This window comes from Peromyscus maniculatus, chromosome 10 (assembly GCF_049852395.1).
Source record: "Peromyscus maniculatus bairdii isolate BWxNUB_F1_BW_parent chromosome 10, HU_Pman_BW_mat_3.1, whole genome shotgun sequence".
Taxonomy (NCBI): domain Eukaryota; kingdom Metazoa; phylum Chordata; class Mammalia; order Rodentia; family Cricetidae; genus Peromyscus; species Peromyscus maniculatus.
This window is the reverse complement of record NC_134861.1, coordinates 82293496-82318958: the sequence shown is the minus strand read 5'-3', so window position 1 is coordinate 82318958 and position 25463 is coordinate 82293496. Positions and strand designations below refer to the sequence as shown.

At 36.1% G+C, this 25463-nt stretch overlaps 1 protein-coding gene and 1 long non-coding RNA gene across 5 annotated transcripts in view; one reads left to right on the top strand and one right to left on the bottom strand.

The window, feature by feature from the left end:
• Positions 1 to 25463, bottom strand: part of LOC121820936 (uncharacterized) — a 36472-nt gene that overhangs the window by 9601 nt on the left and 1408 nt on the right. Inside the window, exons 3-4 of one of the 2 annotated variants that reach the window (XR_013042977.1) lie at positions 4254 to 4355; positions 613 to 818 (exon numbers count right to left, since the gene is read on the bottom strand). This is a non-coding gene — a long non-coding RNA (uncharacterized LOC121820936). The remainder of the gene's footprint in view (positions 1 to 612; positions 819 to 4253; positions 4356 to 25463) is intronic. The other variant, XR_013042978.1, reaches the window with a different exon arrangement.
• The window catches only part of LOC102915587 (sulfotransferase 1 family member D1), a 26575-nt gene continuing 11620 nt past the window's right edge, over positions 10509 to 25463 (top strand). Inside the window, exons 1-3 of one of the 3 annotated variants that reach the window (XM_016002345.3) lie at positions 10509 to 10913; positions 23162 to 23318; positions 24936 to 25061. In XM_016002345.3, the coding sequence (XP_015857831.1) occupies positions 23171 to 23318; positions 24936 to 25061 (274 nt within the window). In that variant the 5' untranslated portion in view covers positions 10509 to 10913; positions 23162 to 23170. Of the gene's footprint in view, positions 10914 to 15328; positions 16029 to 18209; positions 18640 to 23161; positions 23319 to 24935; positions 25062 to 25463 lie in introns of those variants that run through there. The other 2 variants (XM_006983787.3, XM_076546559.1) reach the window with 2 other exon arrangements.

Genomic DNA, 25463 nt, shown 5'->3' with positions numbered 1-25463 from the left:
CGCTGCCGCCGGGCCCGTTTACCTCAATGGGCCGCCGCTGGGCCCGTCTACTTCTGTGGGCCGCCACTGGGCCTGAATGTCTCTGCCCAGAAGGTTTTCTTTTTAACATAGTAAAATTGCATATAACAAAACAGTTATCAAGTAAGAATTACAGTTACAATATCTAGTCTATTTGTATTTGACAAAATTAAAGAATATATTAAGTTATCTATCCTATCCTGGTGAGTTTAAAGTTTTATATTTAATTTAACTTTTTTATCATAACTAAGGAAAACTGTAATTATAATTATCTAGTCTTCAACTCCATCAAAGACCCAAAAAGGATATAATATTACCTGAATAAACAAGAAGTGCATTGCAAGCAACTTACAAAACTCTAGAAATGACAGAGACATCTGGCTGCCTGGACAATCACATCATGTTCTACTGTAAAACTGGGACCTCCATCTTCAGTCTATAGACCTAGAGTATCCAGCAAACTTTTCAGTGAAGCAGGAAATTTGAAGGATTGTCCTGCTTATTTTGGCAAAGTCCATAAGTTGCTTTCCCCTGCATCTTGCAGAATGTCTGGCAGTTTCTTTTGTGAAGCAGGCACCTGAAGGACCATCTTACCTTGTTTGGGCAAAGTTTTGCAGTCACTTTCCTGTGGGTCCTGCATGTCCAGTTTATACAGTATACTGTCAAGCAGTGCAGGCAAGAGTAGTTTCTTGTCCAAATGGCTAGCTTTGTCACATTAAAAACAAACTCCATAAGGAGTTTCTTTGATGTCCATCATCTTCTTTGAAGTAATTGGTACTGCCAGGAACAGATGTGTCTCACTGTCGAGAGAAGTAAAAGGTCTTAAACATTTTAAATGCCATATTCTGTAGGTCTTTGAAGTTTGAAGACTACTTATCTAATTCACATATATTTCTGTATACCTAGAAAACGTAACTAATATGGCTATATGTTTGACTATTAAAGATGATTAACTATTAATCTGTATTTTTCATTATCCATTACATTTTTAAATGAGCTACATAAGCATAATACCTTAAACAAGAGTAGAAATATATATACAGTATAATAAAATTGACTTATTCAATAAGCCAAAATTCATACCATTGTCAAAATATTTTGAGGTTAACACTTGTCTCTTGGATTAAAGTAGATTCAATAATTTACTGTTTTTTTTGATAACCACCCCCCCCCCTTAGATGAAAACAAACATTCATAAACAATATTCGGGGAGTTTGAGCATAGTTATTTAGCTGACTTCCTGTTGATTGAGGGCACTGGTAATCTTATGGGGATACCGAGAAATTTTGAGATAATGGCCAATTCCTGGGAAGACCATCTATAACCTTTGTTGATAGGTATCACCTGCCAAGGTTCAGGAAGTTTTGCATGATCAAACCTGGTCTGTCTTAACCTAGAACAAATCCACAGCCTCTTGTTTCCTGTGGAAACAAAAGCAAAACTGCTTCTCCAAAGCAATGAACTTTTTAAATTCCATTTTACAAATACATTTTTTTTACTTCTGCTTTAAAATTAAGGCATTCTTAAAATACTTAAGTTGGTATATTTCATCAGTCTTTCTCACAATCCCATGTCTCCCAGTGGCTGTCTCTTGCTCATCAGCCATCAAAAATTCCAAATCAACACAATAATATACAGGATTCAGACTTCCTGTGCATTTTCCATCTCTTCATGGCTTATTCTTTATTATTTTACTTCTTTCTTTAAATACTTTATTATATTATTTTTTAAATTATTTATTCCTTTCTATAACTGTCTATATCCTGTTTATTTATTTCTTAAGTCTATGCACATTGTACAACATACTGGATCCTGTTTAGAGGTTTCTGTCTGGACCTCTTTATACTGTGTATCTTTTACCCTTTTTATCAAAAGCCTTAAACCCTCCACACAGCATAAACTTGTACCACAACCCATGTGAGCCAGCAGGAATCTGCCATGTTGTAGTTCTACCATGCTGTGGCCAAGGGACACATTTCTATACAGCAGCCTGTATGAGAGATGTGAACTAGGAAGCAGATCTTGGCTCTGTTTTAGAACCTTTTAAAAAGCTTTCTCAGGTTTTATTTGAATTCAGTTGCCAAATGTTGGTTACCATATGTAACCAGAGGCTTTTTTACCCTGCCCTGTCCTGTAGCCACTATTAAAACAATCACTCAGAGGCTTATATTAATCATAAATGTTTGGCTGATGGTTCAGGCTTATTACTAGCTAGCTCTTATACTTAAATTAACCCATTTCTATTAATCTATGTATTAATATATCTATTAATCACCAATGGCCCATGGCTTACTAGTTCTTTCACATCTTGCTTCTTGGGTGGCTTGCAGCATGTTCTCTGACTCCCTGTTTTTCCATCTCCATCTTCAGTTTGAGTGTACTTATTCTGACTTGCCATTGGCCAAACACCTTTGTTTATCAATCTATGATAGCAACACATATTCACAGCATACAGAAAGACATACCACAGCAGTACACTCTCAGCAGTTGAGGCAAGGGCACTTTCTTGGGCAGTGGCTAAGTTTTGCTACAACAAAAGAAAACTCTATATGGAGTTTCTTCAATGACCATCATCTCTCTGAAGTAGATTGGTACCACCAGGAACATACATGTCTCAATTTCATAAAAAATCTTATGCTATTAAAACATCTTAAATGCCATATTTTGTAGACCTCTGAAGTGATTGAAGACCACCTGTCTATCTAAAATATATCTTTTTTGACCTTGAAAATGTACCTAATGTGACTAAAACTTTGATTGTAATAGATGACTAACTATTAGCTTGCATTTCTTTAATATCCTAAATAGTTTATAATAATAACTTTCAAGGACTAGAAATTACATTACATTCTTAAATGAGTTGTATAGGTACAATACCTTGAAAAACAGTAGAAACATATGCATAGTAGATTCTAACAAAATTAACATTAAATTTGTATTAATATACAAAAATATCTTAAACAAGAGTAGAAACATGAACAGTATAACAAAAATAACTTGAAATTGGTATCATATACAAAAATCCATACCAATGTAAAATATTTAAGACTAGCAATTATTTTTTGGTTTAAAAGTAGATTCAGTAATCTACCCTTTTATCCTACCAATTTTTTATATCCCCTTTTTCTTTTCAGAATAAGATCCTTGAATCTAATCTCTTTTGCTCAGCTTTTTTCCTGACCATTGCCAATAACAACTTGTAACCAACACCCCTAAACAGTGACAAATATCCTAACCCACTGAATGACCCAAAACCTACCACCATACCTCTTAGGAATATAGGCATTGTGTTGTTAAAATTACTTTCTGTTGTCTAGGGGCAATGGCATCTTTAGAGGACCCTGAGAAAATGTGATAATTGTCAAGTCCTGGGATAGCTAGCTGTATCATTTGTTGTCCGGTGTCTGTGTAATGGGAAAGTACAGGGCTTATCTCATGTCCTGGCTAGAGTAGTCTGTAAGGCTGGACCATCTCAGCTAGACACCTTGAAATTGTCCTGAGGAGTTTGTAGTCCAAAGCTGATCTTTCTGTGATGTTGCCTGCTTATCCAGGTGGAACTATTATTATGGGGCCCCATCCTCCTTTTGGAGACTTCCAAGGTCACTGTTAGGCATGGTCATGGTTCACTGCAGAAAACTTAAACCTTTTAAATGTCTTATGCAGCATATATCAAAGATGTTAAAGGACCATAATTTGTGATATACATTAAGAGTACAAAAACTTAATTCCTAGTTATGTGGTAGAGACTCAAACCCAATATCCTATACATTAAGACAGATGGAGTCTTTTTCTAGAATTAGTTAGTTCTCTATAGGACCATTATATAATATTGTGATAAAAGTTTTATATATATATATATATATATATATATATATATATATATATATATATATATATAATAAAATTTTAGATAATATTTGTACCTGAAGAAAAGTTATAAAGAGTTAAAATAAAACCAAGAATTATGAAACTAGTGCCAATAGAATAGTCCCTTAATTTTGATTTTTCTTCTGATCCATATAAGGTGGTTCTTCTGACATGAGACAGAGATTTTGGATTTTCCTTTAACAATCATGCTTGGGTTTAGAAAAGGAGAGAGCCATGCTCCAACTCCAAAGCCAGCTACAAAAAGATATTTGCATTATATGTCTATAAAGAACAGCAGAAACAAACATTTGGAAGGACTGATGAAAATTTTCCTTTTGGAAATGTGATATATCAATAGGTTAATTTACTCTTTTACTTGGGATATTTTCTCTGGATGATTCTTCATTGTTCTTCAGATGTCTCACTTGTCCAAAGGTCTTCAGATTCCTTAGCTGGATGTCTTCATTCTCCTGGAAAGACAAAAACAAAACCCTGCCCCAACCATAACTTTGGAGAGTTTCCCTTGTGGTAAGTTATATCTGATCAAATGAAAAGCATTTGTAAGTTAGTTTAGATTGAATGGTCATAATGTTTGATGAACTATTGCCTCTTCTAATAAAGAGGTTTCTCTTGTTTGAGTCTAATCTTTATCTATTTTGATGATATACATAGTTTTTCTTCTCCTGTGGAAACAAAGGCAAAACCTCTTCCCCAATGTAACACATATCCTGGTTTCCATTCTAAGGTCAACATATCTTTAATGTATACAAGCTGATTTAATTCAACAGTTTTTTCTATTATCCAATGTCTCTCTGCAGCTGTTGTTGCTTTCTCATTAGCATTTAGAAAATGTAAAGTTAATAAAGTATTGTGCAGTCTATCTCTGGAGGTCTTTATTACCCCTTCCTATTTATTAAGCATATCTTTTAGAGTTTGTTTTGGTCTTTCTATATCTGCTTGGCCTATAGGAACATGTAGCATACCTGTAATATGCTTTATGTTGTATTATGTAAAAAACTGTTTCATTTTACTAGAGACATATGCTGGCACATTGTCAGTCTTAATTTGTACAGGTAATCCCATGATGGCCATAACTTCTAATAAATGTGTAATTGCAGAATCAGCCTTCTTACAACCAAAGCAGTTGCCCAATGAAATCTTGAATATGTATCTATGGTATAGTTTACATATTTTAATTTTCTGAACTCTGCAAAATGAAACACATCTATTTGCCAAATCTCATTTCTTTGAGTATGCCTTGGGTTACTTCCTGCAGGTAGTAGATTTTGGTTACCCAAGGGACAAGTAGGACATTTCTTTGCAAGTTCCTTGGCTTGTTCCCAAGTAATGAAAAAATCTTTTTTCAAACTGTTGCTATTATCATGGTGTTTCTTATGATATTCTGAGGCTTCTTGCACTTTTGCTAGCAATATTTGATCAATTTCATCATTACCTTGTGCTAGAGGGCCTGGCAGACCCATATGGAATCTGATATGTGTTTTATATATATATTTATATATTTCTGACTTTTTCTTGTAATTGAATAAATAACAAAGTCAATTCTGAATCATCTGGAATAAGTTCATTAGTTTCATTTTAATATGTAAACCAACTTTTTCTGCATATTGAGATTCAGTAACTTTAACAGGTTCTGGAAAATCTAATAATACTATGAAAATAGCATATAATTCTGACTTTTGAGCAGAATCATAAGGGCTTTGAGTCACTTTACTTAAATTTCTTGACTTATAACCTTTCTTTCCTGATTTGATCGCATCAGTATAGAAGGTAGGGGCTCCAGAAATTGGTGTTCCCCGTACAATATGAGGAAGGATCCAGTTAGTTCATTTTATAAAGTGAATTCTCTTTCTTTTGGGATATTTGTTGCTAATCTTTACCAAAAAATTATTGCAAGCTCTTTGACAATGTTCATTTTTTTTTTACCTATAATGAGAAAATTTCAGCATTAGTAAAAGGTAGTAAAATTTCTACTGGCTCTATTCCTGCTAATTCATTAAATCTTAATTTTCCTTTCAGAATCATCTCAGAAGACTTTTCTACATAGGTCTTTAATTTTTTAACTCTGTTCTACCAAAGTCAATTCTCTTTCAGCCTCAGATGATAATTCTTGGACTATTTAAGTCCTTATCTCCTTGTAACGTTTGAAATAAATTATTTAGTTCTTGAGTTGTTAATTCAATTGTGGGCCATAGCCAGTTAATGTTTCCCAGCAATTTTTGAAAATCATTAAGAATTCATAATTGATCTCTACTGATTTATATGTTCTGTGGTTTAATTTTTTGTAAACCTATTTTATATTCTAGGTAATTAATAGAATCTCCTCTTTATATTTTTTTTCAGGAACAATTTGTAATCCTCAACAAGGAAAATTTTTCTTTACTTCTTCAAACATTTTCTCTAAGTTATCTACATTTAAACCAGCTAGTAACATATCATCCATATAAATTATATATAAATCAATCTCTTTTCTTTCTTTCTTTCTTTTTTTCTTTCTTTCTCTCTTTCTCTCACTTTCTTTTTCCTTCCTTCCTTCCTTCTTTCTTTCTTTCTTTCTTTCTTTCTTTCTTTCTTTCTTTCTTTCTTTCTTTCTTTCTTTCATAGCCAAGTTTACCCCTTAAAAGTTCCCAAGTGTCTTTACCAGTTGTCATGATGATCCTCAGAAGGTTGGGTGGTGGAAAGGTATTCAGGTGCAGCGATGATGTTTGACCAGCAGATGGAAAAGATGTGGCACCAAGGCAGCTGCCTCAGCACACCCAAGCCAACACCAGACTCTGGTCCAGCACTTGTCCCCACTGAGCCAAAGTGGTTTGAGAGGGTTGTTGTAGGCTGCACTAGATTTTTCTCTAGTGCTCTCCTGAGCTGGGCTTGGGAGGATGGAGAGCAACACAGCACAAACACAGAAGGTGGTGGAACCAAAACTTGCTCCAGGGCTTGTGCAAGCCAAGCAGAGCTGATCTGGGAGGGCAGCAGCAGATCAAGAGTCCATGCCTGGGAAGGCAGCAGCTTCTGCTGGACCACAGAGCAACTGTGCTGGCTGGACACACTCTCATGTGTTCTAGCAAGGCCCAAATGCTGGGCACCAGATGAAGCCTTACCTAATTATTCTTTGTAAATAAAAACCAGGAATGAGATATTGGGGTAAGAACCTGAAAGATCAGAGAAGCAGCCACCAGTCACCTCTTATCTCACCATCCCTTCTTCCAAAAGGGCTGAGATCATCTTAGCCTTGTCTTACTACTTCCTATTTCCTATCTGTCTATAGTCCTCCAAACCTCTATGGTTAAATTTGGTCAGCTCGATGCTATCTCTGACCTCTGACTCCAATCAAGCTTTATTTGTCAGTATACAATCAAAATATCACACAACAGGTGATTTCCCAATAAAGCACTAGTTGAGTAATACAGTTATAAACATAAGCCATTTATGAATGAAGCAGGCCAGATGGCGGTGGATCACATTTTTTTTTAGCTCATAGTAATTGTTTGAGAGTTTCTTACATGTTTGGATCATACTCAGCTGCCTCCACCAGTCCATCAGTTCTTCCCAGATCCTTCTCCTTTCCTTATCGCCCAACTTTGTAAAGTCTTATTTCCTTTTGACATTCTTCAAGACCAATTTGTGGTGCCTAGATATTCTTTAATGTGTGCTCTTCCACTGGAGCATGGTCTGCTTGCTGGGGCTACACTCTTAGAGACAATTGCACCCTATTCTCCCAGCACCTAACAATTGCCGTGTCTCCAGGGCTCAGGATGGTATCATGTACCCAACTCCCTCTACATGCTAGAATTTGGCCTGGCTCAGACTTGTGGGAGGTTTATGCATATTGTCATAATATCTATGAATTCATATTTGCCACCCCCTTCTTTGTGAAGAATTCAATGCTTCCTTGTACTCACCAACTACCTCTGGCTTTTACATTCTGCTCCCAATGATCCCTGAATCTGGAAGGGAGGATGAGTGATATCTGTTCCCTTTAGGGCTGATCATTCTGCAGTACCTTACTTACTATTGTGTGGCGACATATTTGCAGGGACTAGGGACATCTCACTAGAAAATAGTACCCATTTGCAAAGATTCAAACTGTGAAGCAAAATAAGTGTCAGTCATATTGTAGCTTGATCAAGTGGTGAAGGATGTAATATTTATTTTCAGTTTGTTTTCACATCAAATAAAATTAAACTCCATGTTTGTAGGCAACTGACTTTTACTCACTGACATAAGTCAAGCACATAGAATAATAGCCTTGCATACTAAGTTTTAAAATAATTGATGAATCAATAAAGGGGTGAGGTGAATCTCTGACTATCAAGTCGTATACACTCACCTTTAATAATAGCCAATTCTAGAAGTCTCTAAGTATGCTTCAAATAACTTGATATTTCTATCATTTGTATTATCTCTTAAAATATCAAGCTTTTATTTTAACTGAAATATTCAATCATTTTGTCCTAAATCTCAAATGTAAGACTGAAGTTGTAATGAAGGATGGGAATTTCTAATGTACGTATTGATGCAAATTACTCATAGGTAAAATACTACATTTAAAAGTCTCCATTAGTAATTTTTGTTTGTTTGCTTGTTTGTTTGTTGCTGTTTTTGTTTTTTTGAGACAGAGTTTCTCTGTGTAGTTCTGACTGACCTGGAGCTCAATCTATGGACCAGGCTGGACTGGAGCTCTGCCTGCTTCTGCCTCCCAAGTGCTGGGATTAAAGGCGTGCACCAGCATGCCAATTTAGTGAGTGTTCTTGATGAAGACTTCAGAAAGACCTGCTAGTCATTTCTGCTGATGAATCTAAAGATCTCAGCTTTCTTACATCTACAAAAACACATGGTTATTCCATGCACAGTTTACTTTGTGGAGCCACCTGATTCCTGGCTTTTTGTGACAGAACTATTTGGTAACATTTATAGACTCAACTCCTATTGCTCTGCAGGTGTTTATAATCTGAGTCATTGGCTGCATTGATGTCCTTCAAGAATAGCTAGGCTCTCAAAAGTTCTAGTGCTTCTGAATGTTGCTCTTAACCTTCTGCCATACCTAGAACACTGTCTTTTTTATTTCCTTTCATGTACTTCCTGTAGAGATGCTGAATTTATCACATGGATGCTTTCTATAAGGCCTCTAACATTATGAAGATTTAACTTGTTCGAGATGCCTGTGCCTGGTAAAACCAAAATTCCACACTTTAAAATTGCATATATATATATATATATATATATATATATATATATATATATATATATATAATGGATGATTAAAAGAAATGGGGTATATATACTTTCTTTTTAGGTCTAGTATTGCCAGAGCCTGAGTAATAGTGATAAAATCCACTCAGATCACATCCTTCTCCAAACCCATATTTTTTCTGTCATGTATAATGAAAGCCATATTTCTTTCACTTTTGTCCATACACTGTCTGTATAGTGGTATTTGTTTATGTGTTCCAAATGTATTTACAGTCACACATCATAGATACAGATTCTACCAATCCATAAATTTTTCCCTAGGTATTATCTATTATATATTTATTTCTATAAAACATTTTTAAATGATTTTCACCAGTCAATTTGGCAATAGCTTAAAAATAACAATTGTAACTAGAATTAATGCAAGTAACACCTCTGAAAATCCTCTAAGGTACTGTGTTGGCTTTTTTCAGTTAAGACTTCTTTTCTCCACGTTGGTTCTTGGACTGGGAGGATAATGTTTATGGATTATATTGCCTGGTACCTTCAGTTTCTACTTGGCAGGAGAGAGGAAGCAAAGAGGAATGTGAAATCAAGTTGATTGTTGTTGAATTCCCTGGTTCATTTTCAGGAGACCAAGCTTAGTGGTCTGCACTTCAGTGAAAAGAGCAGAATATGATTTGTCTTCTAATTTCTCTGTTTATACATACATACATATGTACATGTATATGTATACACACATTTGTTTCAGCTTTGTCCTATGATTGTAAGCAATAGTTCCATAATACAATTTTACTAGAACAAAAATCTTCAGTCTCCTGTAGCAGGGAAACATGGGAGCATGTTTAAAGGCTACCAATCACTTGCTGGCTACAAGACATAAGGAGGCAATCTAGGAATCTTTTTTTCTTTGTTTATTGCACTGATCTTTTCAAATGTTTAACTGCCTCTGGGTGCTTTATGTGCTGTGACTGTTTCCCATAGAAACAGGCCATTTGGACTGTGCTGGGCTTTGTCCCTGAAACAGACTGAAATAAAAATCTCCAGTCAATGTCTTTCATCTGAACCAAACAATATGTGTGCTTGAGATATTCACATAGGAGAATAAAAAAACAGTTATATCCTCCATATATTGCAAAACGGGAGGCTTTAACATCAACTTATTCTGTCACATCAGCAATCAGATGTGAAACTTAGGAACAGAAGCAGGAAGCACACCCTAGCACACATTTTGGCAATGGGAGAAATTACAAGACTCTCCGGCTACATTTATTTGGAAGTTGACATTGTTACCAATTGTAGGTGTGAAATGGTGGTAGATATTTTGACTTGTCTCGGGCTGGTACAGCACCATTTAAGGAGTAGAATTTGCTCAGTGTTTTCTTGGTCACATTACCTCTCTTCTTTCTTCTTGCCTTTGCTGTTGTGGAGCTCAGCCACGGTTCCTGGGATTGACTCCTAGGGTTGTGGAGCCTTCCAGGAACCTCTGTAGTTTACTTTTCTTTCCCAACTAGGAGCTTTGACAGTGAAAACAAAGGGCTTTCACTGTTGATCCCAACTATATTAGAGCAGTAAGTTCAGAATAGATATATTCTTTTATTGTATTTTATTCTACCTACTATTTTAACCACCATCCAAAGCTCTCTTGAGCTTTTTAAACATAAAACAGCAACTGGCTTTGTAAAGTGTAGTACACAGCTTTAAGCAATTCATTAGTATTCAGGCTTCACTGTTCAAAACAACTCAGAGAAGGAGGCTTCTATTAAATAGTGTCTCTACAAACACAGTCTCGACCTCCAGTTCTTCATAGCAAGTACCTGGTAAGTAATTTATAAAGTCCATTATTTGAATAACAGTAAAATAAAATCTGGATTTCTTACCAGTAAGAACAAAAGATTAATAGTTAAAGATTTATTGACTTAGTCTACTAAGTTTTAGGTGTGTAAAGATGAAAGTAATATTAAAGATATAAATTACAGTAACATTAAATATTACTTTTCTTCTCTTCAGTATTTCTGTTCATTACAGGGGAATATTCAGAGACTGTGTCCTATAATCTGTGATCAGGAACCATAAATACAAGAGTGAGGGAAAGGTAATCAAAATGAGCTTGTTTCTGTGGGATTCTCCCATCTCTCCACAATGAAGAACTGTGTCAATATTAGTCAAGCACATTTGCCACTGATAACTAATTCATGTTGCTTTTCTAGAATATTTTGGCTATTTGATGTTTTTATGTATAATTTATTTTGTCATATAATAAAAAGCCACTATGGTAATTGTTCTTAAATTTCTGGAGATTTGTTATTTTCTAAAGGATATTCGTATTTGATTTTAAGTGCCCCTCCCCGCTGCTGTCACTGGACGGATTCTTCCGTTAGAATGTTCTTTTAACTGCTTTCTATCTCCTTGGCTTCAGTTTAATACCAAAGCACTATGGTAACAAGTTCACACAAAGCAAAATCTTTCTGGTAGATGAAGAGACATGTGATGTAGTCATGGGAATGTTTATTGTTTGAATAAATGTAAGAGGTTAGATGCATTTTAAAACAAAAATACGGGAAAGTAAAGCAAGTATAGTAAATCAATGTATGTTTTGGAGTTAATAATTTTGGGGGGCTGTGGGTAAATGTTTCACAATTACCATTTTTCAAATAAAGGTACAATTATTTTTCTCAGTCGTATGAAAATTTATACATTTGAAAATTTGAAATCAGTTTTCTGATAATTGTCTGAAATTACATTCTTATTTGTCATGGAATTTAAATATGTCCACTATTGGCATTTATTAGCTACCATGAAATTTTAATCACTGCATCTCCAACTTAACATCAAGATGATAGGATAATATTATTTTAAAGTCATTTAGTACTGTCTTGTAATATCTACATTTCCAGATACCAAAGATTTTTTTATGTAATTTTTAAAAGGCTCATATCTTTTTCATCTTCATAATCCTTCTCTCATTTTATTATAGCCAACTGTATATACACATATATGAATTATATATGTAATTTATTTATTTAATATATATGGTGATTTTTGTCTACATATATGTCTGTGTACCAAGCATGCACCTGATGGCCAGAAGATGGCACTGGATCCCCTGGAATAGCAGTTAAAGAAATTTGTGAGCTACACCATGGGTGCTAGGCAGTGAACCTGAGTCCTGTGCCAGAGTAACAAGTATTTTAAACCACTGACCCTTCTTCCTGGTCCCATTCTCCCAGGGATTTTAGCAAATTTATCTTTGTTCTTTGAAAGTAAGAGCAACTTAGTCTTGTTATCTAAAAACTGACATAGATAATTCAAAAAGAGCCTTTGCCACTAAATTCAAATGTTGCTTAGAAGTTGCTTTCAAAAGTCTTGAACAAAATGGCAAAGTCTTGTACCTCATTAAAATCTATATGTTTCAGACTGTTGCATACACAAGTGTTTGCACAGGGCAATTCTCTCTTTCTCTGAGAAATCAAAGACCATTTTTATTACTTGCAGTGCATGCATATCATTTTACTGAATTCTGGGCAAAGAATTAAATGCAGAATCATTAGACTGTCATAAATGTCAGGCAGAGGAGACTGGGCAGTTTGGCACTTCCAGATTTTTCAATCCGGATAATTCTCAAGTAGTAATTATAAATGAATTATCAACACATGCCTGCTGTGGGATGTTAATGTATGTCCTGTGGGAGCCCTTCTTGGGTTCCTTGTGGCGTTACCCAGCAGGTTTACATAGAGGATGATTAGGACCATGGGCCTGAGTGCAGGTGTCTGAGATGGTCTGCACTTGGCTGTACTGGGGGATGGTCTGAATGTCAAGTTGCTCTGATTGGTCAATAAATAAAACCTGATTGGTCGTGGCTAGGCAGGAAGTATAGGCGGGACTAACAGAGGAGAAATAAAAGAACAGGAAGGCAGAAGGAGACGCTGCCAGCCACTGCCAGGACAAGCAGCACGTGAAGATGCTGGTAAGTCACGAGCCACGTAGCAAGATATAGATTTGTAGAAATGCGTTACTTTAAGATATAAGAACAGTTAACAAGAAGCCTGCCACGGCCATACAGTTTGTAAGCAATATAAGTCTCTGTGTTTACTTGGTTGGGTCTGAGCGGCTGTGGGACTGGCGGGTGACAGAGATTTGTCCTGACTGTGGGCAAGGCCGGAAAACTCTAGCTACACATCAACTTTTATGAATATATGCCATAGAAATGTCAATTATATTTACTTATAGTTCATTTAATTATTAAACATCAATGCAATGACTGTAAGCGTCTGTTTACCTACTGAAACTTAAACTGTGTTTCCCTGATGCAGTTAAAAAGAAAACTGAAACAAAGAGATTGAAAGCAATTCTGTTTGATTTTCATATTTGAGATATATTTATGGCTCTAAATCATGGTAAATGTTTAACATGAACTTGTAAGTAGCCATGAACAACTGGCCTTCTTGAGATTCTCCTTAAAGAAAGTAGTGGACTTCACTCTGCCGGTGGTTTTGTCAACATGACCAAGCAGACTTACCTGTGAAGAACTTCAATTAAGAAAACAGTAGACCAGACTATTGGTCAACCTGTGGTACATTTTGATTGATGGCCCAACTTGTAGGCTGTGCCACCCTTGGGCTGATGGTTCCTGGGAACTCTTAGCAGCCTGTACAAACTATGAGGAGCAAACCAACAAGCAGCACTTCTCTCTATTCTCTGCATTAGTTTCTGTCTCCAGGTTCCTGCCCTGAACACCCACGCTAACTCCCTTTGGTGGTAGACTACAGGCTATAAGATAAAATCTTTTCCTCTGTAAGTCGGTTTTGGTCCTGGTGCTTTATCACAGCAACAGCAACCCCAACTAAGAAAATCACTGAGACCCTTAGATTAGTGGTACCTGAATAAAAATATCTGTCAATGTGTCATAAGCCGGTAGTGAGGGCTACAGATATCCACACACAGGAATCGTCTCAAATGCCAGCATTTGACAGAAAAATAGTAAATGGAGATGAGATATATTCAAACTGTAGACTGTGTTGTTTCATAAAAAAATAGTTTTATTCTAGCTCTTACCTTGATGTATCTTGGTGATTTATTCCAATTAAATTTGATAACATGTTTCAATTATTGTCTCATTATTAATTAAATATGTATTAATTATTCGCAGAAATAAAATGACATGTGCTATTTTGATACCTGCATGGTTTGTGCCATGATCCAATTACAGAGATAACATTTTCTTTTTCCTTACTACTCTTTGGGTTTTTAGATTTTGTGAAATATGCAATAAGATATTATGGCTCATTGGAATGTAGAACACCTGGACTTAATTCTCTCTGTTTTAATACCCGTTATTCAAATGTCCTATATTACTTGTGTCTACCAGCCTTCCAGTCTCCTGTTACAACTATTCCTTACTCATCAATTCTATTCTATTCATTCCCTACAACTGATAGTATTTTATTACTTTGTAAAGATTAGTGATATTCTTTTGTATACACACATGCCCATACACACAATTTTCCTTATCCTTTGTTGACTATCTAGGTTGAGTCCGTATTTTAGCTACTGCTAAACACGTCAAGGCAGGTAGCTCTTTAACATGTTGATTTTTCTCCTTGGGATATACATTCAGGAGACCACATGTAAACATTATCTTTTAGTTTCATATTTTCCATATCCTTTCATATTTTCCATAATGAATATATTAATTTATATTTTCTATAGAACCCTAAGTATATGAGTGCATTTTTTCCTATATATCCTCTCTGGCATTTGTGTGTGTGTGTGTGTGTGTGTGTGTGTGTGTGTGAAAATAGCCAATAAAATTAGAGTAATATGATATTTCATAGTATTTTGTAACTCCATTTCTCTGATGGAAATTTAGTGATTATAATTTTAATTAAGATATTTTTGTAAAATATAGTAGAAAGAAACATGGATTTGTTCTTACATATAAAAAAATCTGTCATAGAAGGATAATTGTGTCATTTTTATACAGTGATGAAATGTTAAATGTTACATAAAAGTCAGGGTAAAAACTCTTCTTTAAATTTATATAAATTAACTCTCATAAATGTTATTGCTGAGTTTTTATAACTTAGCTGGCTAGCATTTGAATTAGTTGCACTCTGATGAAATTTTTAAAAAATATAAGAGTGTTCTGATTAAGTATTCATGGTTTTCTTGTTTCTGCTTCTATGATTTATAAAAGCAAGTAATCTGTTATTTAGAGAACATTACCTTAACTAAGTGTAAAGTTAGAAATAAAACAAATTTGAGTGACCATTTTTTAATATTTCCTGTTTTGTCAAGTAATAAAGATCAGGAAATTGAAAAAAAAATGTATCTCAGGAAAATACTATTGGTTTATGGAAGAACCAGAAACAACTGCCTCCTCAAGTTTCATAATGTCATTCTCAGACAGACTTAGCCATACTATCCCTATTATTATTTTAGGTTTTCCACTGTGTAGAAACACTGACTGATAAATTCTTGTTCCATACAAAGGATTTGTTAACTATCAAGACCTCACTTTCTAGGAGAATAATGTATTGATTGTCATGAGTTTGGTATTTTCTTTAATGTCTAAGGCACAAAATATCTTCAGCTTTACTACTGATTATTTTAATTCAGCATTAGGTTGGAAAGCCCACAAACCATAGTTAATAACTGAGTAGTAGTGACTGTTATCAATGTACAAAACATTGAGATGTTTCTAAAGTCTTTTAATTACCCCCTGGGGAAATTATATTCAAGGGACATTTTTAGGTAAGTAAACAGAGAAGTGGCCTTAGGGAAACCAACATCGTTCAACATTTCCTGAGCTTACAACAACTTAATTTCTTTCTCATATTAAGTTGTGTACTGTCCAGGGGCATCATCCTTTTAACAATTTTTTGGCTCTGACTCTTCATCTGGGCCAATTCATTTAAACCTCTCAGGACTTAAAGGTAAGCCAAATTTAACTGTATTTCTTCCGAGACTATATTGGCTGTGTGTTTTTAAGGCATCGATATTGCAAATGTGTAATCTTAAATTTATACATAAAATTTCAAAGACCTAAGAATTATCAAACATACTTTTGGTATCTGAGCATCTTGTACGATCTGTGATTATCAGATCCTGATCAAAGTACATACATTCTACAAGGTTCAAAGACCAGTATCTAAACCATCCTGTAATATTTCAATATTCACTCAGAAGCAACTGCAGCTGGAATCTTACTCTTTGTATAATCAAGTAGACTATGTGGATATTGAGAGAACATGGATATTATTTAAAGAAATCCTAAGTAGGCTTGTATTTTTCTAAGTTATTTCATATGCTCTTTAATACATTGTATTTAACACTTATGTATGTGAAGCTCATTATTGTGGAATACAGGGAGTAAGAACAACAGTGCTAACTAGCCTCTTTGAACTAGCACAGTCTGCTCTAGATCCTCAATGGAAACTCATACCACTTTGCCTCGATTATTCCTCTGCCAGCAGTTTCTCTTACTGTACCTTGTATTATTGCTTATTGTTTCATGTCTTATAATACAACTTTAAAATAGAGTCAAACTGTCTTGGTCTCAACCAAATTCTGACACTTGTTAATAGTAAATTCTGGAGTAGAATTAATTAAGTTTCTTATTGCTGTTTTCCTCCTTAGATAAAATGTAAAATGACACAGTTGTGCTTGACACATAGGAATCTTGTGTGAAGTAAAGAATACACTATGTGCCCTAAACGTTCTGATTGTGCATGTGTTAGTTTTATATGATCATTAAGAATATAAAGTCCTTTATGAAAGGGACTGGCCACACTCTACCTGGTATTTTGTTGTTAATAATGTTTTTACTTTGTGTATTTTTTATTATTGAGAATTTCATAGATGTAGATGATGAAATAAGGTCATATTGCTCCATTTTCCACTTTCAGTCCCTCTTCCACTCCCTCAACAACTCCTCCTCATGGCGCATACCTTTTCTCTTTATTTATTTTTCATAAACCACTAAGTAAGTTAGTGCTGCCCACAAGTTTATGGATGTGGGAATCATTCACTGGATCATGGTTATGCTACAAGTATCCACATCTTCAATACTGAGTTATTCCTCATCCCTCATCTTCTAACAGCTCCTGGTGAGGAAAAAAGCCAGAAGATTATCTACCCGATTTGTACTGGATCTTTGATGGGCTTGCTATTGTTCAGATCTTGTGCGAGTAGCCCCAGGTGCTATGATGTACACATTGAGTATGATAGGTAGCCATGCCTGTCCAGAGGACATTTATCAGCACTCCTCTAAATCCTCTGGCTATTACATTTGTTCTGCCTTTTTTTCAGTGATATTCCCTGAGTCTAGAGGGGAGAGAGTTGTTATAGATGTCCCATTTGAGGGCTGAGAACTCAGTCTATTAGTCTTACCACTTTAATCAGTTATGCCTCTCTCTCCACTGACTTCTGACCACAACTGAGTGCAGCCTCAGTCTATGGTTGTAAACAAGTAATTAGGAAGAACCTTGAAAACATGGCCATTTACCTAATTAATAGTATCAGGTTCTACCCTGGGGCCTATGACCTCTTCTGCCATGGCCTTTTGAACCAGAGTTACAGTACTGTGTGTGAAATTCTTCCTCGTGGCACAGAGCTCAAATCTAATCTGAAGCAATCAGTTACCCCAATACAGTCATCCCACCATTGCACCAATGATACAGCTTGCCTGGCAGGTCATTACTGCAGCATTCAAGGTACCATGCTAGGTAAGACCATAAATGCCTTTTCTCCCCCCAAAAGCCTGTGTAGCCCCTTCTGGCCTCAAGAAAACTAACCAGTAAGGAGTAACTGTTTCCAGTCAGTTGAGACTGAATTCTCTATATCCTATAATACACATGTGTGCTATCTTTAGGAATAAGGTCTTGCCATGATTGTATGGTGAGTGACCAAAAACAAGGGTAGTACTCGTGTTGTCTGGAGATGTCTGAGGGCTATGTGACCAATAAAATATAGGTAGGAATCCTATGTCTTGCACTGCAATTTTTCATTTAATAACTTGTTTTCTGAGAGCAACATTGTTCACCATGCAGAGTAAATCTTTTCAAACTCCTTTTTATTTGTTTATTTCTAGATTTCTGGTTTCCTCATGTACTCCAAATTAAGCACTCAAAACAAAATATTTGAAGTTAGGATCCACTTATGAAAGAGAACATAGTTTTACCTTTCTGGGCCTAAGTGGCATTACTCAGCATAATTTTTTTTTCCATTTGCATCCCCTTTCCTGCAAATTTCATTTTTCTATATTGCTGAGTAATATATCATTGTGTATATGTGCCACATTTTCTCATTCATCAACCTGCTGATGAAAACCTAGATTGATTCAATTTCTCAGCTATTGTGACTAGAGCAGCAACAAATGCAGATATGCAATGTCTCTGTGGTAGGATATTGAATAAATGTCCTTTGTAGTATAGGTGGGTCATATGACGGTTCTGTTTCCAGTCCTTTGGGGAAACTTCCAGACTGATTTCCAAAGTGACTGTACTTGCTTTCCCAAGGACATTGCTTGCAGCTGTCTTAGTTTGGGTAAGTGCACTCTAATATTTCTTTCACAGTGACAAAATCAACTGAGTTACTCAAACTATCCCCTATTTTAATTGGCATATGACTATATGTCTTGGGCATAGAGCAAGCTGTGAATAACTTGGAAATAGCAAGGGAAAACAACTGGGACACTGAAAGCAGTCAGATTATGATTTTTCAAAACATTATAGTGCTGGGGTTCAGCCTCTGCTCAGGTTCAGGTCCTAAGGTGGGAAAGGGACATCAGCGCAAGGAAAAATTCTGACTACCAAGTGGATTGCACTCATGCCCCAAATAGCTCAAGCCATCTTTATTTTTACTTTAACAGTGTTTTTTTGTTTATTTGTTTGTTTTTGCTAAGATTACACAAACAGCTTTATTATTGGCTCCTATTTTTGACTTTTAAGATACATCATATTTTAAGAAATACATCATAGTCATTATAAAAGCCCCCATTGTTCCATTTTGTGTTTCCCCAAATGTATTTTTCCATTCCCTACATAACCTTATTCTGGACATAAAGTTCAGGATTTTTACAAGGCTTAACTAAATACTTAGCCAGACACACCCTGCTTTTTTAGTACTTATGTCAGTCAGCAGCTACTTGTGGTTACAAAGTTAAAAAGTAATAGACATGAGTACAGTGCTTTAAGGTCAACAATATCAAACCTAAGCAATTCTTTCATGCTGGCAAGATATATTTTTTATACAGATCCTTTTTCTACAAGAGGGTCCATCTCTCAATCTCTCTGTAAAAGGCATACTTTGATAAGACACTGTTTCCCCATCTCACTATACCATACGTCTCTCAACAATATAAGCTCCTGTGTATGGTAAAGATGGATCTATCCAATCAACATTTTCCCCAATGCGTTTTCCACGTTGGATCAGACTAGATCCTATCATTGATTCTATATGCGTGGTGTCCAGGAAACTTTCTCTAAACAGTTGGTGCTATGTGTACTCCTGAGGCTTTTCCCCTGTGTATTCATGCCTTACTTTCCTTTCCCGAACTGTGAGACATGGCTAATGTTCCAAGTGTTGCTTTCTCATATGTACCTACCTATCTCTATTGAGTTAGAAAAGCTCCCAGGATGAGGGGTTGTAGTTAACAATTCCAGATAAGAAATTTGAGGAGCATTAGTCCTCTGCTGATTCTAAGGAGAAAACACAGAATTTCCAGGGAAAATTATGGCTGTTGCCTCTGTGACTGACAAAGTAAAACTGAAAACCACCCAAAGAATCCACACCATAACGAGAGAGAAAAGAGCCTGTAAGCTCTATGGATTCAGCAAATTTCTGCGCTGCCACAAAGTTCACTGGCCCTTGCCAAGTTAGAGACCGTCTTTCATGGTCTTGCCTCATGGAGACCCATTGGACATTTGTATGCTGATTCTGAAATGAGGCTGCACAGCTCCCAACACTAGAGCTATGCCTTGTTTTCCAAGCCTTATTTGTTGGTAGGGAGAGAAGATAGTGTTGATGGGAAACACAACCCAGGTGCCAACGCGTAAATTTATGTTGTGTGTGTTATAAATTGGAGTTGTTTTGCATAACCTTGAATCATTTTAAGAAATCTCATATTGTAAAATGTTTAATTGGAAACAAACTGTTCAACACTTTGCACTGCATGCCTTAAAAAATATATCCAGTTGATGTCAGTTAGGGATGGATTTGAGAGAATTTGAAGGCACAAAGAGGATAAAAAATTGTAATTCAAACACAATCTGGGTGTAAGTCTCTTAATATTCAACACAAATTGGTTCCCAGATCGCAAGATTCAAAATGTTCAGATGCTAAGGTTCTTTACATAATGACCCAATAGTTGCATACATCTTACTTATATCCTGTCAAAAGTTTGAACCATGTCTATATTACTTATAATGCCTAATATATAAATGTTATGCACATAGTTGCTATATCATTTTTTTATGATATAATAGAAGGAAACTATCTGTAAACATTTGCAATGCACAGGTGGTTGATTCTGCTCATGTAAAATTTACAGATACAGAGAGCTGGGGTTTTTTTGCCTGCTTATTTTGATCAATGACATCTATCTGGCTTTGAATTGCGTTGGCAAGTAGTTGATACTTATTAGTGGGAATCTTCTTAACAACTTCATACAAAGTCTCAGTTTTACAAAAACTTTAAAGCTAGATTTTTAGATGAAGTAAAAGAATCCTTCAGTTCATGCTAAACGCGAAGGCAGGTAGATTCTGGAGTACAATTGATGGGATATTTCAAGTTCTCCCCTTACCCATAACAGGTAAGAGATAAACAGAAGTGCCTTTATCTATAACCTTGCTGAAAATATAAGATAACCTGGGGTAATCATGACAAGTGTTTCAAGGGATTTTAGTGGAAGATATGTATGTATGAATACTCAAGAGTTGTCTAACTTCAAGCTTATTTCTTTTTTTATCCTTTTGTTGTTGTTATTTTTGATATTTTATTTTAATTGCAAAACTTTTTCCTTCTCCTACTTTTAAACCCTCACTTAAACCCTTCTCTACTGTCTTTCAAAACAATGGCCTCTCTTTTCATCAATTGTTATTGCATGCATATAATAATTTACATATACATATGTATTCTTAAATATAACTGGTTGAGTCATATAATACTTGCATGGTATGTTTTCAGGGGTAACCATTTGGCATTAGACAAACAGTGTGCTCTTCCCAAGGGAGGGCCACCTCTCACTCCCAGCTTTACTCACTTGCCTATAGATCTTTGTGCAGGGATGAGACCTCATGAGTTTTTTCTCATGCATTTCGGCATGCCCATTTGTGTCTTACTTATGCTTTCTATTTCCTCTGCTAAATCTTGTCCACACCTCACACATACATTTTCTCTTAATTTGTAGCCTGCCATATATAATTAAAATAACTTCCCAGTTTACCTTGAAATTTAAAGCTTTTAGGAGCCCATTCCCTACGGTGGGATGCGTTACTCAGCTTTGATGCACTGTGGGAAAGGCTTGGTCCTGCCTCAACTTGATGTGCCAGGCTTAGCTGACTCCCCATGGGAGGCCTTACCTTTTCTGAGGAGTGGATGGGGGTGGTGTGGAGGGGATGGAAGGGAGGGGAAACTGTGGTTGGTATGTAAAAAGAATTTTAAAAATGCATAAAAAGAAATTTAAAGGAAGGGCATTATAATTTAGGCTGTGTTTGATTTTTGTTATAAGGAGGGCTTTGCCATTTCAGAACTTGTAGTGAACTGATAGCCTCATGACTTACGGTCTTCTCCTAATTTGAAATGTAGTAACTTTATTATGTATCTTGACATTGGCACATGGTATTGATACACAAATGAAGTATGGTAATATTACGTTGTGTATGAATAGCATAAATGGAAATAAATTCACAAGACTCTATTTGTTCAATTTCTTTTCTTCTCTTGATTATAACACACATGAACTGAGTTCATGTCTCTGAAGTTTGAGAGATCATATTACTATTACATTAGTAACATTTTTAATAACATAATTCTTTATTGATTCTTTAGAAATTTCACATCATACAACCCAATTCTGTTCACCTTCTGGTAGCTCCATATCCTCCTCTAACCCCTGCTGCATCCCCCTCCCAAAAGATAACCCCCCAAATCAATTAAAAACAAAACAAACAAAAACCCCCATCTCTCACTTCCATCTTTCTAACACATCTTCATTCATCATAGTGGCATTGGGTGCAACAGTGTGTCACACAATGTACCCTTTTTGTCTAATCAGTCCCAGCCATAAAATAATTATTGCAATGAGTCATTGGTCTGGTTCAAGACCTCTGGCCTTTGGCACACCATTATTGCTGAACCCTCACCAAAACTCGGCTTGGATATCCTGCTGTTGCTCTGAGTCACAAAGATCCTACAGTTATCATTTAGCAGGACCATTAGGTGGGCCAACCCAAGGCCTAAGATGTGGGTGTGGGTGGTAGCTGAGCTAGTTTGTCTTGACCACCCCCCTCCTCAGGTGAGGGGCTGAGCCAGATCTCCTAGACCCATGCCATCATGGCCGACTTTTCCATGCTTATTGTAAGGGATGGGGCCCTCTCTCCTGAGTATGTGTGGGGCAGCTCTTCCATGGGGGCGGGGGGGCAGGGTCAGCTCTCATGCTGTAGTGTCTGGTGAGGGGCAGGGCCAACCATCTCTAGTCCAGTGAGGGACAGGACTGACTCAGCATTGCCTTTAAATGGCTCCTATGACTCTGGTGGCTACATGAGCCAAGGACGTCATCACAGACTCCAGCCGGAGCAGGACACAGACCAAGACATGGCCTTCGGCAGCAGCTCAGGCCTGGACATCACTATGGCCCGGTAGCAGCACAGGCCACCCAGATCAGTATGGCCCAGGCAGCAGCAAGGCCCTTGGACACCAACATGGTCTCACCTGTCCAGACTCCCAACATCCATAAGCACAGCCGTTGGTGGTGACAGGAGCCACAGACATCAGCTCAGACCCTGGCTGTTGGTGGGAATTAGTAACATTTTAAAGTTGATTAATGCTAACCATTGTTAAAATCTAGTCTCTCCAAATGGATCAGAAGCTGGATATCTTCAGGAGGGAGTTAGTGGATGTTCAAGGTGTCCCTCTTTTCTGGAGCATTGCTGAGCAGTGGTCCCAAGTGGAGTCATTTGAGGCCCGGCCTGACGATCTTTTGATCTCCACCTATCCCAAATCTGGTAAGAACTTTTAATTTATTCACTGTAGGCAGTTAGATAATGATCCATACACTCAGGAACTTTCTTGCCTGCAGATACTTGTCTAATTCAAGCTGAGTTTTTCTAACATGTTAAAGGAGTATTGTGGTTAGCTGGGACAATATTGCCTCAGATTAGATAGATTCATGCCCATTTCTGAAATTCCAGTAAGTATCCTATGAATTTACTTGGATCCACAATCAGTCCAACTTCCTACCTAATAAATACTCTAATATCAACTCTCCTTTATATTCCCTAGTGGGAAAAACAAACAAACAAACAAACAGACAAACAGACAAACAAACAGACAGACAAACAAAGTAGAATTTAAGATATTCTGATCTACCAAGATCACACAAAACCCACATGATTGCAGGGTCTTTAGAAGTGAACAAATGTACCATAAGACATTGTAGGCATGGAAAACAAGGTGGTTTGGGCCAAATGTTTCTCATTCTCTCTCATTTACTTTTATTTTAATTAATTTCCCAAGTTATCAGACAAAATATTGGGTTTGATTGTGACATTGCCTTACATGTATATCATTTCTAGTATCTGGAAACAATCCAAAAATGTAAACATTCATGTTTCATTCATTAAAATGTTATCCACACAGATTAATTAAATAATACATTTCAGTGTTTCAGTTACTATTATAAGAACAGCTAAAAAGGTATTTTTTCTTCCTTGTTATATTCTTTCAATAGAAATTCCCCACTCACCTGATAATCAAAGGATATAGGGAATTGAGCAGACCATGTTCTCACATGACATAGGCGCTTTTTCAAAGGACTTGTGAGACACTATATCATATTATTCAGAGTGAATCACTATTCTGAGCTCAAATGGGTCCTATTGTTGTATATAGCATCTTGATTGTTACAGGCAAAGGTTCTTTGTATTTTTTCACACCTCCACTATATGTTGATCATCGTTATCTGATAGTCTCTTCAATTCAAAGCTATAATAGCAAAGTTGGCTATTTTCTCTGCCCATCCTACTCAAAATCCAACTCAAATGTATTTTAGAATATTTTGATTTAAATCAAACCATTTTAACCAAGGAGTATTGGGGAGGGAAAGGGACTGTGGTATTATTACTTGTTCACTGTTTCGTACACACCTTTGTTTATTTACTTTTTGAGGCTTTTAAAGTTAGATTTCATTTAATAAATATGTCTACATCCCTGATAGGTGAGAGCATTTCCTGCCATGTGTAGTGGTGCACGCCTTTGATCCCAGCACTTGGGAGGCAGAGGCAGGTGGATCTCTAATTTTGAGGCCAGCCTGATCTGAAGAGTGAGTTTCAGGACAGCCAGGGCTACACAGAGAAACCATGTCTTGAAGAAACAAAAACAAAACAAAACAAAAAACCAAAAAACAAAAGAAAAAAACCCACAAAACCTCCCAAACAAACAAACAAACAAACAAAGAAGAACATTTCCTGGGAAGGAGTAAGATAAAAAATAGAAGTGGAAATAAAAACCACATATTGTTTGTTTGCTTGCTTATTTCAGATATTACAAAACACCTTTCCCTCTCTTGACTTTCTCATGTTATTTTCAACAAAGATGTTTAATTTCTTCCATTTTCTCCTTAGGGACAACCTGGATCAGCGAAATACTGGATTTGATCTATAACAACGGGGATGCAGAGAAGTGTAAACGGGATGCAATCTATAAACGAGTGCCTTTCATGGAGCTTATAATTCCTGGACTGTCAAATGGTATTTTTTTTTCTGACAATTCCCTTTCATTATAGGAATAAATCTACTTTGTTCTTTGTATATGTGAGGGAGTCAAGGGCAACAATAATACGCAAAGAGCAAGCACTATGAAATCGGTGTCTAGAGGAGTTAGAATTTGGTGAGGCCCTATTTCCTCAAAGTTAACATCTACATATGTGGAGATCTTGATCTAGCTTAAATCTCTTACTATATGGAAGTTTTTATTATTTAACTAGTGTATCATATTATATCAAGGAAATTCAATATTTAATCCAACAAAATTATGTGACTAGTTAGTTTAAATATATATGTATATTATTAATATAATAATTATAAACTCAATAAAAATATGGGAATACATTGCTTTGTATTATTTTAAATCTTGAAAAAATAGAAATGAAT